The following is a 17,435-nucleotide window of genomic DNA, read 5'->3' on the forward strand; positions in this document are numbered from 1 at the left end:
CAATGGGTGAAGTGAGTGAGAAGGTTACTGTTTAGTAATTGAATGAGCACAACTCGAGCAGAACTGCATGAGGATGAGGAAAAGATAAGCATTTTTAAAGGATAAATTAATGCTTCTGGAGTGTGATGACATCAGTTATTTGTGTTAGGACCAAAAAAACCCCCACAAAACCCCACCCAAACTCATCTGCCTGTTTAATGGTATCCAGTAACACAAATGAAATTTAACTATTTAATAATACCCTTTGCATTATTACCTTTCTAAAATCAGCCAGATGTACATTATAGTGCATCTTAGTAACATGTCCACTGTTGTGGTGGGTTGACCCTGGCTGAGGGCCAGGTGCCCACCAGAGCTGCTCTATCACTCCCCTCTTTCATTAGACAGGGGAGAAAAGGTACAACGAAAAAAAACTTACAGGTCGAGATAAGGACAGGGAGAGATCATTCACTAATTATCATCACGAGCAAAACAGACCGAACTTAGAGAGGGTATTCATCTAATTTATTACTAAACAAAACAGAGTAGAGGAATGAGAAATAAAATCAAATCTTAAAACACCTCCCCCCACCCCTCCCATCTTCCCGGGCTCAACTTCACTCCTGGCTTCAACCTCCGCCCCCCTCAGCGGCACAGGGGGACGGGGAATGGGGGTTACGGTCAGTTCATCCCATGGTGTTTCTGCTGCTTCTTCATCCTCAGGGGGAGGACTCCTCTCATCATTCCCCTGCTCCAGCATGGAGTCCCTCTCACGGCAGACAGTCCTTCACAAACTTCTCCAAAGTGAGTCTCTCCCATGGGCTACAGTCCTTCACGAACTTCTCCAACGTGAGTCTCCCACGGGGTGCAGACCTTCAGGAGCAAACCGCTCCAGCATGGGGTCCCCCACGGGGTCACAAGTCCTGCCAGCAAACCTGCTCTGGCGTGGGCTCCTCTCTCCATGGGTCCACAGGTCCTGCCAGGAACTTGCTCCAGCGCGGGCTTCCCACCGGCCACAGCCTCCTTCAGGTGTCTCCACCTGCTCCGGCGTGGGGTCCTCCACGGGCTGCAGGTGGAATCGCTACACCCGCTCATCCTCCCTCCATGGGCTGCAGGGGGACAGCCTGCTTCACCATGGTCTTCACCACGGGCAGCAGGGGGATCTCTGCTCCGGCGCCTGGAGCACCTCCTGCCCCTCCTTCTGCACTGACCTTGGTGTCTGCAGAGTTTCTTACATCTTCTCGCTCCTCTCTCCAGCTGCAAAAGCTCTCTCTAGCTGGTTTTTTCCTTCTTAAGTGTGTTATCACGGAGGCGCTGATGGGCTTGGCCTTGGCCAGCGGCGGGTCTGTCTTGGAGCCGGCTGGCATTGGCTCTATCAGACATGGGGGAAGCTTCTAGCAGCTTCTCACAGAAGCCACCCCTGTAGCCCCCCCCACTACCAAAACCTTGCCACACAAACCCAACACAACTGTGCTGATGGTGCAGAGGTGCAGTAATGACGGTCACATTGGATTCCGTAGCTGAAGCTTGCCTAAGGAATCCAAGAAGGCAGTTGTGTAAATGGACCACTTGCCAATTTATTCAATTAAAATTCTTCCGCTTCTCAGGAATAACACTGTGGCATGTTGTGACCCACAATGTTTCTTTGTATCTTTCCAATATAGTCACAAAACCAAACCATAACCATTTTTTTTGAGGGTGGGAGGGAAAAAGAAGGTAGTTCAGGCTGTCTGTCAGTTTCTTATTGTGGTGGCTTTTGTTTACTTAAAATGTGGGGGGTTTTTTTCTTCACCAACAAATTGATGATGTGCTTGTCCATTCTACTTTTTGTGTGAAACACCTGAGGGCAGTTGAAGTGCTTAGACTCTCAAGACTTTTTCTTATTGGCAGAAACTAAATCAGTGCTCTCAGAAAATATTCTCAGCGTAGTAGTAGCTTCTGAATTATCTGAGATATATGGTTCAATACATCTTTCTAACTATGTGTAAGTTTCTCACATTCTATGTTTACTGTTGGATTAATCTTTCATGAGTATGATCATAGAGAGGGAGATTTGATAATGGTTTTGGCTCCCTCCCAGACCTAACAAATTCATTCTTCCATATTTTTGCTGTAAGGTAGAAATCAAACTGCTTAGTTTCTGTCATTGTTCAGGATAACTTGCTCTATTTCATTAAGAAATCATTCAGAGCATGTAGAAGTCTTAATTATTTCTTGTGTGGGTTTATTTAAAAAGAACACCTTCACTAGTAACTACAAGGAAAAGAACATATTCAGAGCTTAGTGATACTTCATCATTATTCGATAAATTATGAGATCATTGCTTTCCTTCCCTAGAATGAATGAGGGCATCCGTAAGTTAATTTATCTTCTCACTGGCTAGCTCTAGGTCATTCTTGTGCTGGGAAGCAACCAAATGCCCAAGAACTTAATTTCCTGCAGCAGTCTGTCTCCCAGACATCTCCCATGGGGAGAGCCAAAGCTGCCTGGTGCACTGATTTCATGAGATGTCCAGCTTCTGTACCCAAACAGGCTATCACACATGCATTGGTACACTTTTTTCTCGTGCATCTCTTTTATGAGAATTAATTAAAACCTCCAGTACACTGGTGCTTCATGGTTGAAACCCACCATTAAGCAATAGCAGAATAGTTTTGTGTTGTAGTTAATGAACCTTTACAAGCAACTTTATAGCAATTTTGGGTTATTTGCTAACCAACTAGGGTGTATTTCATGTACTGCAAGCTTACTAAATTAATCAGAAGTTTCAGTGAGGATGCAGGAATTTCAGGTGCCAGAGATCCCACTAAATAATCAGTGCTACCTTCTGATAACAAGATCTGGAGAGTTTTTTAATTTGTCAGTGGGTGGGTTTTTCCTTTTTTTAATTTTTTTTTTATTAATGTAATCTCCAAGCAGTACCATTTATCCTCCTATCATTTTATGACTGATAATGATCTATTCTATAGCAGTTCACTGTTTCTTGGGAGACTCATGTTTGTCTGTCCATGTATCTGTGTAGACACTGCAGAATGAATATCAAGAAATATGTTACATATTCAAATAAAACTGCAATTTTGTATTTCTCACACATTTTATAATACTATTTGTCTCTAAATTGCCAAAATTATGTAATTGAAAACTTTGAATCTTTGGTGAATTTACATATGAAAGCCAAGCAAGTGTGTATGAAAAAAAAAGCAGAATAATTATGCTACTCTTCTGCAGAATTTAATTGAAGCTATGAAAGTGTACAGGAAGGGAGGATGGAACACATTTTTATACTTTGTCCCCTCTTTTATGCCGATAATGCTCTTTTTTCTGTTGTACTTCTTTCTACCCCTTTTCCATTCCCTAGTCTTCCTTTCTGTTTTCCTCAGTGGGATGATGGTGTCACTGTCTTGCATTCCTGTTGTTTCTCCCTGTCTACAGCTACCTTAATGACTTGGAGCGCATAGCAGATTCCACCTATCTGCCAACTCAGCAAGATGTGCTCAGAGTTCGAGTCCCAACAACAGGGATCATTGAATATCCGTTTGACTTGCAAAGTGTCATTTTCAGGTAGGAAAAAAGTTTTAACATGCACTTCTTTTGTTTCTTTTGTTTCCTTTTACATTAGTAATACCATGTATAGGATATTGGTTAAAAGTACATAAAAAGCAATTATTCTATGTTTTTAAAATTTGAGCTTGGTCATTATCATATGTGGACAATTACATGAAAATATAAGGAACTGATGTTAAAGATGTCAAAAGGACGGAAGACAATTAAGTTTGTCTTTTTCTGAAGGAAGTTATTACTGATAGAAAACCTGTAATAATAATCTGAAAATGCAATCATGTATCCTAGTAATTCATGTATATTATGGAATACAAAGTTACCACTTGTGCAGTTGATTTTTAGAGAGAAATTGCTCTCCTTTAGAGAGTAATCACCCTACTTGAGTACAAGTACAGTTGTTTAAAAAATAACTATGCAATTGCAAGTTAGACATCTGTGTTTAGTTACACTGAGACATGGGATGAAGTGGGAATACACTGGGAGCAAATTTGAATTTTAATTTTGCTATTAAAAAATTTAGAAGATATGTATTGTATTGTGTTTGTCCTCTTAAAATGGTACAGCTTTACCAAGTTGGGAATTTTGACTCTGGTAATTTGAGGGAAAAAACCAGACCACCAAGTCTGTTTCTGCTGAATACACAGGACATACATTCCTCATGAGACCTTTGTATCTCAGAAATCTGAAGGGTTTGAGACCCACAATAATTTAAATATAGAAAACATACCAGACTTAAAAGCAAATATGATTCACCGTCTACTTACAACAGATTCCATTAAATATCAATGGAAAAAATCATTAAGAAAAACAAACCAAACCAAACTGCATTTTCAACTAAATTCTTGAATTTTGTCATTGTGCGTATGCTTGTGTGTTTATCTGTTAAGGTATTTATGGAGTTCATGTGGATGTTAATTTTGCAGAATGGTGGATGTAGGAGGCCAACGATCAGAAAGAAGAAAATGGATACATTGCTTTGAAAATGTCACGTCTATCATGTTCCTAGTAGCTCTTAGTGAATATGATCAAGTGCTGGTGGAGTCAGACAATGAGGTAAGCAAGCATCAGCAAAAAGCACCAGTTTTAACAAAAAAATAACTTTACTTGTCCAGTCTCAGGTGTTTTCCAAATGCATCTATCAGCAGTCTTACACAGCTGCACCCAATGGAATGAGGAGCACTACAGGGATCAAGAGGGGAGGAGGGGATCAATCTTCAAGTATGGCAGAGCTGATCCATAGGATTCAAAGAAACCTATCTATTCTGCATTGAAGGGGAATACAGTTGAATATAGAGAAATGTTCTTGGTGAAGCTAGTTGTGCAGTTAGTGTTACATAGCAGAGCCACAAAAATAGGCAGTGGAAACGAAGACAAAAATTACAGATTCTTTGCTAGAACAGACCCTAAAGTAGTAAACTTCATTTCTTTGACTTCAAGCATAGGATGTATATTGTATTTTTATTTCAAAATAATGACAGGAGCAAGAAAGTGGATGAGTTGAGGGGCAAAGCACACTAGTATCCAGTATTTTGAATGCAGTTTTACAGAATAGGGAGATTATTTAATGTTTAGGGTTTTTTTTTTCTCTTTCCTGAGTACTATTTTAAGTTTTTCATCAAACTTTTATGAATTACTCACTGGCACTGTCCTATGCAAGACTTTTAACACATGCTTACAAAAGTTAGGTGAAAAAAAGAAAACATTTGAATGTTCATGGCTACCTCCGTGTTGATTGCACTGTTTAAGAGAATGGTTGACATAAAAAAGTAAAATAGGTGTCCCTGGACATTCATGTTTGTATGCTGAACTTTCTTCAGGATTCATTTTTTAGTAAAGTCTGCGACCTCTGAAAGCATTTACATTTACAGTCTTTCCATAAAAGAAAAATATCATTATCTCCGTTATATAATTAACTATATCATTCAAAGCTGAATTTACAAAAATGATGATGTAATCTACACCAACTTCATCTCTTGTAGTTTTGGAAGCTAGACACATGTAGATAAAAAGACAACTCAAGTCAGACTTGGCTTATTTCAAGTCAAGCCAGAAATGTCTGGTTCTATCTTTTTCTGTTTGCATTATTCTTTTGTAGCCACAAAGTCAACACAGAAGTATTACGCATTTTAGTTATACAAGTCAAAACAAAATACATTGGAAATCACATAGATAAATTAGTTATGATAATTTTGAAATGCTATTCTAACCATCCAAAATAAAATTCCAGACTTCTTAATGTTAGCTATTTGTCACTGTGGTTTTATACTGTCTTTCTCATAGGGAGAAGCTCTTGTAGGAACTGTCTCACAGGGAGAGGCTTACCACACTCTAGCTCCCTATTAAGCGCATCCTGTTCTAGTTAGGTGGCTTGCTGAGACCCTTGCTCTGGTTTGTCAGATAACTACAGTGTGCAGATCACGTTTTAGAGCATCCTAACTGTAGGAGATGAAGCAATATCTTCCTAGGCTGTATCATTTGGAATATACAATCTTGCTCTGTGTTCTTGTACGCTAAAAGGGTTCACATGTTGTGAACTGAATAGAACATCTGACTGAGGATTTCCTTTATGATTTGGGCTCTCCAATGGCTGAAGTGATGCGTAGAGTTGTGCTGGGTTCTCTATAGCTACTTTTCAGCTACTGTGAAAAAGATCACTTTGCCCATAAAGCTGTTTTGATTTTTCGAGTTTTCACTTTCAAAACACTTTGTGGAGGCAAAAGCTGTAAAACTCCTCATTGTCTTACAGATGGTTCTTCCACCTCACTGCTCAACTATTTATGTTTCTTATTAACAACAGTGGAAAACTTCTGAACCTTTTTGTCTTTCAGTTTAAAATATGTTCATAACTTTAATTCAAACCAGTTTTTGTTTTCAAGTCATGCATACATCCCCTAGTAGTGCTTTCCAGCAGCCTTAGGCCTGTGTTACTCTAGCTCTGGGACAGATCCAGACTGTCTTAGAGCTAAGCACCCATCTGGGCAGCTTAGTTTTTGCTTTCAGCAAGCTGTAGCTTGTCTGTCTAGATTTTGTTAGTTTACCAGAGCACTGCTTCCTTCCCTTCCTTTTCCCTCCCCTATATCTCTAAACACTGAAGTCCCAGAACGCATGGGAGAAGAATGGGTTTATTTATCCCGCATAAAGCAAGGTGTAGTTTGTCTGTATGTGGGTGTGGCAGAAATACAGGAAAAGGTTTTAAATGTGTTAGTTGACATGTTGAATTAAGAAATTTACCCCAAAAAAATCCTTTTGTTCTTCACTGGGGTGTGACAAGCTCAGTAGGGAAGACAGTAATTTAACTTGGAGACTTTGGTAATCAGCCAAGAGTTACTTTTCACACTTACCTTTAAAGTGTGACACAATATTAAAATTTTAGCACCAAAAGTGAGAGAGCATGTGTAAATGCCCTACTTTTTTCGTATGTATGCCATCAGTGTGATACTATGATAGAATCTAATCCTTCTTTGATCTGTGTGCCTCTTACTGAAATTAAAAGATCTGACTCGACAACTTGCAGTGTTCTGTTACTCACTTTGCATTGCTTTCATGGCCTGATTAAACAGTATGATTTTTATAAGATGGCCTACTTTCTTTTTCTAATTAGTCCACTGCATGGTATTGCCTAAAGTCTTTTTCCTTGTGCTGTATTTTCACAAAGAAAACTATACTTTTTAATCATCTGTGGCATTCTTTTTAGTTAATACATTTTTTTCATTAATCTCATTTTCATGAGTAAACATAAATGGGTAAGAATTACTATTTGCCATTTGATGCATGTGTGCTTATTGTGACCCTTCATCATTATGAAACCGGTTTAGAGCCCTTAAGATTCTTTGTATTTCAAAATGTAGTGCCTGATAGACTCAGTTGTAAATGCATTTCTTCCCTTGTTTAGCTTATTCAAGAGAAATACATTTGGATTATTAAGCATCTGAGGCTGTACTGAGTTGAGTGCCTCTCAAGGGCTTTTACTGACTGGGTACATGTGGGCTTGAGTTGGGAACTGTTTCTGTCTTCTTGCTCTTGGAGGAGTTAAGTATTAAAAGTTCTGAGGAGTATATTGTAACTACCTTGTAAGGGGACATCATACATAGAAAATAAGATGAGTGTTCAGACTACCTGTTAGTCAGAGTCCTGTGTAAGATGACTCTGAAATGATACATCCATGAAATTGCACTCCCATGACATGATCTGCAGCTAAAGAGTTTGGGGCTTCAATCCTGAAGGAAAGCATGCATGGCTGCCCAACTGTATTTTACCTATGATTCCTCTAACAGGCAATACTCAGAAATAATGTAATTTCTCCTCTGTTAAATATCTCTAGATTGCGCATAACTAAGCATCTGATTTTGGTGCATAAATACAACATGAGGAGAATTGGTAAGGACAGTATATTTAAACATATCTTCCAGAAATTTCAGATGATGTACAGTTTTGAAATGCCTTTCTCTTCTTAAATACGTGTAAAAGGAGAGATTACTAACTGTTCCAAATTCTGCCCTTAATAAAACAGTAAGTCTGTCTAGATTCATTGGTGGAAAGGAGGACAAAATTTGATCCAGAGGACATAATATACTAATTACATTAATAGTACTGTAAATTAAGTAAATTGTCTCTCAGTCTGATGTGATGTGACAAAGGAGAACATGTTATAAGTTAAATTATCAGATGTTTGACCTTTTTACTTTTTCAGAAGAGTCTGACAGAATTAAAGATGAAATAAAAAATGAAGGAATCATCTCTCTGGTAAATTAATTTATGATGTGTTATGTCCTCTAGGTAAGGCTCTGAATTATACCAGCAGATCTGGAGAAATTTGCAGTTTTATCAAAAAGAATTGAGAACTTTCCCATTTTTAAAATCAACTAGGTTTCTTAAATAAAGGATTTTTTTCCTAGATAAACTATATTAATCTATATTCCAGGATATGCTGAATTTGAATTTGTATCACAGGTAGCTCTTCTAAACATATAAAATCTCATGGCCTCAGTGCAATAAATGCAAAAATGAGTTCCAGCTTTATAAGAGAGAACCAGTAACCACTTGCAGTTATGGAAGGACTAGAGATGTCACAGTATACATGTAAAATCCAGTTTCATAAAAAAGAGGTTCTCATTATCTTTGCAGAGCTTGGAAATGGCAAAATAAAGGATGATATTTATTGATGCTTGTACATATTTTTTTTCTGCATTAGTGCACTAAAAGTGTTAAGGCATATATGATTTCATAAAGCTTTTATATGTCTCTGGTGGTTACGAAAATGTGGGCTTTTTTAAGGTAGAGATCTTTCTTTTTTTGTGTTCCCAGAGGAAAAACAGAAAAGACAGGATACAATTTGTCAGTTCAGCTAAATTAATGGATTAATAGGCTAAGTGAAATTTTGAAATTTTCTAAACTATCAAAAAACAAATACTGTCTTTCCTGCAGTATGTTCAGAGGCTGCAAAGCTACACAGGCATTGGAAAGCATACAATATTCATAGATAAAAATTAATTTTTAGAACTAAATGAGAATGAGTATTCTGAACATCCATTGCACAAAATAAATTGGGGGAAAACTGCCAGTTTAGATTATTTTGGTCAGACCTGATACATTTTGGTTAAAAAAAAAACCCCAAACAAAACCCCACAGCTATAAAATGTGAAGTTTTTACAGGATTGGAGGTAAATGTTACTAATATTTACAACTAATATTCCTCCCACTTTCACTTTTGAATAAGAAATTTCACTAATGCCTAGCATTACAAATACATACTATGTATCCTATATACATACAAATATCTTACATATGCATCTCTATGCCTTAGGAAACAGGTTTTTTTCATTATTTTGCTTGTTAGGCAATTTCTTTTCATTGATGAAACTACACATAAAAGAATCATTAAAGACTCTCTTCCTTTGTTAAAATAGGAACATTAACTTTAAAAACTTGTATTTCACAGGTGGTTTATTTGCTAGGTTTTCACTGACCTTGAATAACAAAGCAAATAGAACAAATTTTTCTGTTGAGGTCTAATTCATTTCTATATCCAGCCAGACAGGTAATTTACAACCTTTTAAAGAGGTTTATTAAGAACCATTATTGGTTCTTTTTAATCAGAAAAGGAGGAGATTCTTGTCAAGTAAACTACTGCTCTTTTGCTAAAAAGCTTTTGATTTAAAGCTTGGTTTTTTTAGCTTTTGTTTGTTTTTTTAAAGCTTTCTTTGTAAGAGTTTCTACTGTATTCATAAATAAAATATTTTAGCTGCAGCCAAAATTGTTAATTTTAACATAATAATGTGTAACTGAATTTTTCTTAAACCGGTATTTCCTTCCTTTAATCATCAGAGTTGCATTAAAACTTTATAGAAAGAACCACATCCTTATAATTCATGTATTTACAGGTTTGATCCCAGATTGCAGCTCTTGCTGAAAATGTTTGTAATGTATGAAGCAGGCTAGAATGGCTTAAGAATTCTGAGTTTTTAAAATAATAGCAAAATTGATCTCTTGGCTGCAGAAATCTTAGACACATGCCTTCAAGCTATGTCAAATATTGCCATTACTTTGTATGGGTCCTCCTTTCACACATGTTAAACTGTTACCTAGGATCCAGCTTTTCTGTCATTTTGGCAAATGCCATATTGTTCAACAAACATCCATAAAAATGCTGCCATAAAGATAATTATCGCAGCATCTTGCTTTTGCCGTATGTTCATCTGTCCACTGGTTTTCACTTTCTCACGACATGGAACCAAACGGTTTGTCTGCTTTAAGGACCTGCACCATCTAACCTGATACGATAACCACATTGAATCTTTTTTGTGCCAGTCTTGGTCAGTCATTTTTAAAATATTCCAACAAATGCTTTTGCGTGCGTTACCATTCTCCTCATTCTGAACAGAAAGAGTTCCCCAGAAACTTGCCTAAACCTGCTCCATTGCTGCTGTGTAACGTACAGTGGTGCAGCAGCCAGAGTTGTGCGAAGACTGCTGCTTGCACTGTTGAGAATTCTGCTGCTATAACTGGATGCTCTTTCATTCTGTGTTCAGCATCCTGTTGTCTTACAGATTTATCCTGAGTTTATAAACTTTTAAAGCAGTGGCTGTTACTTAGGAGCAAAGTGCAGCTGTTATGCCCCATCAAGTCTAGGTTTCTGAAATGTAGAATAGTAGGTTCATCTACCAGTAGCAGACATTTGCCTGGCACTAGCAGTAGGAAAGCATAATATTTTTATTCTGAGATGTGAACAGAATCAGTAGATCTGGAAGTGACTCAAGCAACGTTTCCAGAAGCCATTGCACAAACCTTGCAGGAATTCAAGGGGATACTCAGACAAGTGGAACAGGAGAGATGGACAGAAGAAGAGACATGTGACTGGTGGAGTCTCTTTTGGAAGCCATATGGAGCTAAATAATCTGGGAGAAAGTTGTTCTTAAGAATACTTTGTCAAGAACAGTATCACCAGGGGATCATTAAAACTGTGTAGTGACTTAATAGTCTGTAAATACAGTGGCCCTCAGTAAAACTGTGCGTAGCTTGGTGTTCATAGGTCACAAGGGCTGAAATATAATAGCTACATATGAATGAGTGAAGTAGAATTGCTTGCTTAGAAGAGTAGGATCTCCATCCTAGAGAGGCACGTTCAAAGCTTGAGTGGCCTGGCCATGAGCAGCCTGATCTAATGACAAAGTCCTGCTGAGAGCAAGAAGTTGGACCAGATGACTTCCACAGGTCCTTTCCACCATAAGTTCTGTGATTCCAAGTAGAAAAATCATAGTTTGACAAGTGAAAGGAGGTTTTTTTGTTTCTTTCTTTCTTTCTTTGGGGACCATCTTTGTGGTCATATGTAAAATTTTGCCATAGCTTCTCTAAAACCCTGAAGAACCCTATTTTATTTGGTAATGGATATCTAAATTAATGTGGTTACCTTCACAGTACTTAATTTACACTGAAGAACTGTTTTGCAGTTTTATCAGAGGTAACACTTAGATGAAGGCAAAACAGGATATTTAGAAAATCAGTGCTTTGGTACCTCAGCCACAACTGCAAATTAAAACTAAGGAACTTTGTAGGGTGGTTTTCTGCAATGTTTCTGTGCTTCAAGTACTAATAAAGGCACTGTGCAAGGATTTCAGTTCTTCCAATTGATGGAAAACTTTATTATTCTTAGGTTGTCCCAAGTAGAAAGGATCAGCTTTGCTTAGTTTGTTAAAAAATAGTCCCGTGAAAGTCTAATGTATTAAAATTACATGAAAACAATTACAGGAAACCCAGGATAGGTATTTTTAGTGTGAACTCTGTGTGTGTGTACAGGTATGTAGATGCAGGCATACATGCTCATGTTTTGAATCTGGACAAAATAAATCTGCAAAATACAGGAGTATCCAAAGCCTAGATGGAAGGATCTGTTAACAAGTGACAAATTGGTACAATGTTCCAGTCACGCTTTCTTTTGATGTGGGACAAAAATAAGAAATGCCAGGAGGCCACAGAGTTCAGAATACTTTCACTCTTTATGGAGACAATTATCTGAAGCACGTATTTAATTTTTTCATCTGAACTATCTTGCTGTTCACATCTGGGCATGCTTCCACTTCTCTTCCAGCACTTTGTGTTCCTTATTCACAGGCTAGTCCTACATGGCTTAGCATGAAGGCTGAAAGAAAACAATGTTGAGATCAGAGCACTTCTCTCTTTCTGCATCGTGAATAAACATAATACTTTAGTTGTCTGGTTTTTTCATCAACATTCAGCAATCCAGAACAATTAGGCATAGGGCAGAGGGATAATATGAACTCCCAGATAGAATTAAAATCCTCAAATGGTCTTCATAATTATTTAACAATGTTATTTCCATGGGAAATAAAATCTCCAGAACTCATTGTTTATTTGGAAACTAAAGAAAATAACACATTAACCACCTGCGCCAAACCTTGTTGCTGTATGTATTGTATCTGTTCGTACCTGTTAGCACATATGCATATGTATTTTCTTTTGGGTTTGTGGATAAAGAACCTTTTGAATGTAAAGTATCAGTACTGGGAAGTATTTGCATAAGGAAGAGCCAGAGCCTCTCTTTTGTTAAAGTGGGTGGTTCATAATGGAAATAGGAGGTTGAATGATTGTGAACCCGCTTGCAGAGGCTGCCAGAAATGCTGCTGGTAAATGTTGCTGTTGGCAGTAATTGCTGGCAAAGATGACTGCCACTTATTTTTTTCAATAACCAGTGTCAAACGGTCCAGAAAAGGGCCTTTTTCCATGGCAATTTAATTTTAAAATATTTTCACCCATTTTTCTCAACGATATGTAGATATTAATGAAAAACTGATTTTTCTGGTACTCATTTAATAAAAAATAATTTAACTTTTTTATTATTTAAAAAATATTTCACAGCAATGTTTGGACCACTTTTTGGACCACGTTTTTTGGACAGTATTTTTGTGCTTTGATGGTTGTTGAACATATTGATTTGATGGATTTCAGTTGTCATTTGGTTCATCTGTCCCTCTGCTGGGTACACAAAATTGCCATATATTTGTGAGTGCAATGTTGCAAATTTAAGTTGTTGGAGAGGTGAAAGTTCTTCTCGCAGGTGATTTAAAAATACAGTTCTCATCTACAGAAATGTCTTCCCAGTCCTTTACCAGCAGCTTTTTTTTGGTCAGGCTAGTTTGCAGAAAGATTCAAGACCAGTGAAGAAAATAAAGGAATTATTCCTGAGCACTCTGTCTTTGAAGTCGTCTCTTACTGCATTTGAGTTGTCAAAATATTTGTACAACCATTGCTATTTTTTCTTAGAATGGCTAGTTACAGCAGTACAGCTGCAAGATTATGCTTCATGCTTGGTGGCAAAAATCTGAAGTGCTTCCAGTTTTGATACTGTATTTACTTTCTTACATAGTGGAGGACTCTGCACTTACCTCCCACTTCCTGATTTCCTCTGTTATTTCCCAACCTTCATGTAGAAGCTCTATTGCATTTCTTGCCAAGGAATACACTGTAGGTCTTTCTGTGTAGCCAGACAGTGCTCTACTTAAATAATTGCTGGAAGTCTTATTTGGAGAATGGAGACGTTCCTAATTAATACAGACTCTTTCACACAAAACCCGTTCACATGCACAAGATTTTGTCAGGTAAAATAATAGAGTCCATTACTGTGATACTAAACAACTTCTGAAATATTAACCCCTGCTTTTTTTTTCTGATGCTGTCTTGCATCAGTACCTCCTCTTCTACAGTTACCGTCTCTGAATGCCCTCTCACTCAAATAAACATTTGTTACCAGCATAAACTGTTATATATGTAGTGCAAGTTGTTGACTGAAAAATGCATTTTATTTACCTCCTCACCTCTCATCATTTCAACAAAATTCAGTCCCTCAAACTTTGTGAAATCCTAATTTTGTTAACAGACTCTAAATTACTAACAATTTTTAAGACAAATTAATTGCTACATTTTTCATTCAATATGTAAGTTACTGTATGCCCACTAGATGCCACTCTAGACAATCATAAAGATGAAATTCCACATGAAATTCCACTACTGCTTCTGTATTGTTTCAGATTGATACTGTACTTGGTCTTTTCTATCAAAGTACTGTGTTTGTTAGCTGGGAAATGAAAGACATTTCATTTTATTTTTATTTATGTTTCATAAAAGCATATTTCTAGTCATAAAACTGGACAGTCCCATGATTCATTAATAAGTACAGTGGGTTTTCTTGATGTTTAGTAAGAAATTGAAATAATCTTGTGCAAGATTATCTGTTCTGTTTATAGTTAAACAAATTCTACTCACTTGTGGAGTTTTTCCACTGTATTTTTTATTCTGTGTTTCATTATGGTGTTTTTATGTAGGACTGGTGTCTGCGTCAGGTTGTGTGGAGGATGGGAGATTTTTTTGCTGACATCTGTATATATCATAACAAGAAAAATGGAGTAATGGCTGGCAATACCAATATGTCTTTATACAACTTGGGACTGACTGCAGACATAAGCAGAGCAGGGAAGTTGCCCAGGCCAGCAGATCTTGGGGTATGGTGAAAACAGTGATCCCGCTGCTCATTTTCCTTGTGCCAGCTGCCTGCAAAGGCAGGGAGGCCACAAGGAGCTGTTGCTGCTGTCAGAGGGGGGTTGCTGCAAAGGTTGGCATCACTGCTGATAATGGCTGTCAGCTACTGAGAAAGCCTTTAGGCAGCTCCAGCTGCACGTTTCTGTACATTAGTTATTCACAAGTTTCTTTCTGCAGCCTTTTCCATTGAAGCTGAAATAAGATTTTTCTGGAAGCAATTTGGTGAGGTAGAACTGGCTCATTAAATCAGATCAAGTGCTTGAACAAACTATTAAATACTGCCTGGTCCCCACTGTTCCTGTCCTCTTTTTGAAAAGCCACACCATGTTGCTTCATTCGGCAAGGCTTCCTTCACATTGGTTCTGACAGAACGTCAGATGCCCAATGCTGGCCTTTTTCTATACTCCTTGTAATCCTATCCCTAGTTCCAGTAAAAATACTGTCATGTGAAACTGTTTCTTATGTAAGAAAAAAATGCATCTTGTTAAAGACAAGTGTTTTTCAGAACAGCGAGTAATTCAACAATTTTATCTTGTCAAACATTCTTTAATTAAACTCATTAGAAATATTATGGCAGTTATGTTGCATATATGTTTCATAAATGAAAATGGTGAGTATGCAACGGTACGAGCTATCACTGCAACAGAAAATCTGTTTAAGAGCAATTCTAGAGAATAATAAGCAGTATTGTTGGAGAAATTACTTCTGGAACAAAACCAGTTTTAACTGCCATGACATCCATAAGAACTCATTTGCTCTTAGACATTGGATAAACAGAGAGATGAAAGACTGCAGAAGGTTAAGCAGAGATTAATTAGTCAAAAAATTAATAGCTTCATATTTTTGATCAATCTAATAATTCTAAATTCTAATTTGAAGAGTTGCAGGTGTGCCACGGAGATGAACTTTTCTAGGTAGACAATATAACAAATTGTGTGTTGGGAAGTTCAGGCTGTATATTAGGAAACATTTTTCTCTTGGATGTTAGTTTAGCAGTAGGACAGGGAAACCAGAGAGGTGTTGAAATCTCCATCTGTGCTGGCTTTCAAGACTTGCAAAGACAAAGCCGTGACTGACATGCTCCCGTGTTGTCAGTAGGCCTACTTGAATGAAAGACTAAACTAGATGAACTCCAGAGATGCTTTCCAGCCAATATTTCAGAGTCAATACTGTGGTGCCATTTCAGTGGAAGATGTGTGACAGTCACTGTGAGCATGTCCAGCTGTTTACATTTAAACAGATTAAAGGTGGGGTTGTTACTCATTCATGTTGTATGGTGCTTAATGGTGTCAGCAGTGCAGCAGCATCTCTGCTGATGTGCATGTGCACAACCATGCTCTCTGTGTTTTCATATCTTATAATAGTAACTGTTGTCACCTAATTATAGTGGTTTTGCCACTAGTAGAACTAGTCTTTACTCGGAAGCCATGCAGGTTAGCCAGATTCTGAATGTGTATTCAGTAGGAGCAGTATTAGCGTTACAGGAAGAGTCCGATTTTGGAACTAAACTGTAAATTATTGTTTCTAATTTCATAAGGAGTAGTTTCTGGTGAAATAAAGCCAAAATTCTTCTCCAGATATAATCATCCAAATGACTTAGTGCAGAGAATGTAGAAGGTTGCCTTTTGGGAAGAGCTACTTAGAAATGGAAGAGCATATGATGATAATTTCCTACCCCTTTTCTAATAAAGCATCTGAGAGCAAGATCTTGACTAAAGCCTAATGATAAGCAAAAGAGTAGCTTCGCAGAAGTACATTCATATTTCTAGTTAGAATTGTAACTAAAGTACTTTGAATCCAGCTTCTTTACATGTTAATAACATAAGACATTAATTCTTCTCTTAATGTTCATCTTCAGAGCTTGTGTTGGATATTTATTAGCTACCCCCACATAAGTTGACTGCATTTGCTCTTCTTTATAACTACGCTGAGTTCTTTAGTGACAAGTTTAACAAAAACAGTCCTTAAATTCAAAATACAGATTGCAATGTTTTCCTAGGAAATCCATCACTTTCCATTAGTATTGAAGCTATAACATTTCATTTCTGTGCTTCTTTTGTTGTGCCTTTGCCTTCTTTTAAAGTTTCTGACTCTTCTCTGTTAAAACAGAAACTATGAAAAGCAGATTATTTGATTCAATATGTGGAATAGTTTCAAAAGGAGAAGCCAGAGGCTGATTGTTTTTCATAAATTTCAAGTTTACAGTGCTGGCTTTTGGGATACTTTTTAAAAAGTGCTGAGACTTTAGGACGTACTTAACAAGATCCTGTCTACCTTCCTCTTAAGGGTAGGGAAAGGGAAAAAGCTGGTGAGATTTCCTATAGTTCAGGCAACTGTAAGAATTATACTCACTTGTTAAGGAAGGGTTTGGTTATGGAAAAACCACTCGCCAGAAGGTGGTAGTTAGGGAGGGAACAGAAGAGATGGACCCTTTAGGTTTTATCATGCTATGACTACGCACCAAGAGAAGATACAGGCTTGGTAAATATACAGTGAGTATCTGTCTTCTCTTTAGGACACGTTAAGTACTTTGTTTTCTTACACTTTGATAGTATTGTCCCTACTATAAATGCAGTTTCTGGCACTAAGAAGAGGCAGAAAAATATAGTTAAAAAAACCAAAACCCAAACCACCTGAGTGTGAAGTTGGGACGTCTGTTTACTAGGTCCATACCCCCCACCGAGTCCCCTTGAGTTTTCAAATATGATGTTATTATTAGGTCTATGCATAATAAAGTTACAAAAGAAAGGGAAAAAAAACCACACCAAAACAAACAAAAACCCCCAGAGTTAGCATTCAGTTACGATTTTAGATTTCCTTGGTTTGATCTTTAGATGTCAAAACTA

At 37.4% G+C, this 17,435-nt stretch overlaps 1 protein-coding gene and 1 long non-coding RNA gene across 2 annotated transcripts in view; one reads left to right on the forward strand and one right to left on the reverse strand.

Moving 5' to 3' along the window:
• The window catches only part of LOC104636483 (guanine nucleotide-binding protein G(q) subunit alpha), a 135,499-nt gene that overhangs the window by 106,703 nt on the left and 11,361 nt on the right, over positions 1-17,435 (forward strand). Inside the window, exons 5-6 of the mRNA XM_075740896.1 lie at positions 3,412-3,540; positions 4,464-4,593. Coding sequence (XP_075597011.1) covers positions 3,412-3,540; positions 4,464-4,593 — 259 coding nt within the window. The remainder of the gene's footprint in view (positions 1-3,411; positions 3,541-4,463; positions 4,594-17,435) is intronic.
• On the reverse strand, positions 580-1,205 carry LOC142599576 (uncharacterized). Its single transcript, XR_012833148.1, has 3 exons — positions 1,191-1,205; positions 853-1,088; positions 580-764 (listed from the first exon to the last, which is right to left on the reverse strand). It is a non-coding gene; the product is annotated as an uncharacterized LOC142599576 (long non-coding RNA).

Source organism: Balearica regulorum, chromosome Z, assembly GCF_011004875.1.
Source record: "Balearica regulorum gibbericeps isolate bBalReg1 chromosome Z, bBalReg1.pri, whole genome shotgun sequence".
Classification (NCBI taxonomy): domain Eukaryota; kingdom Metazoa; phylum Chordata; class Aves; order Gruiformes; family Gruidae; genus Balearica; species Balearica regulorum.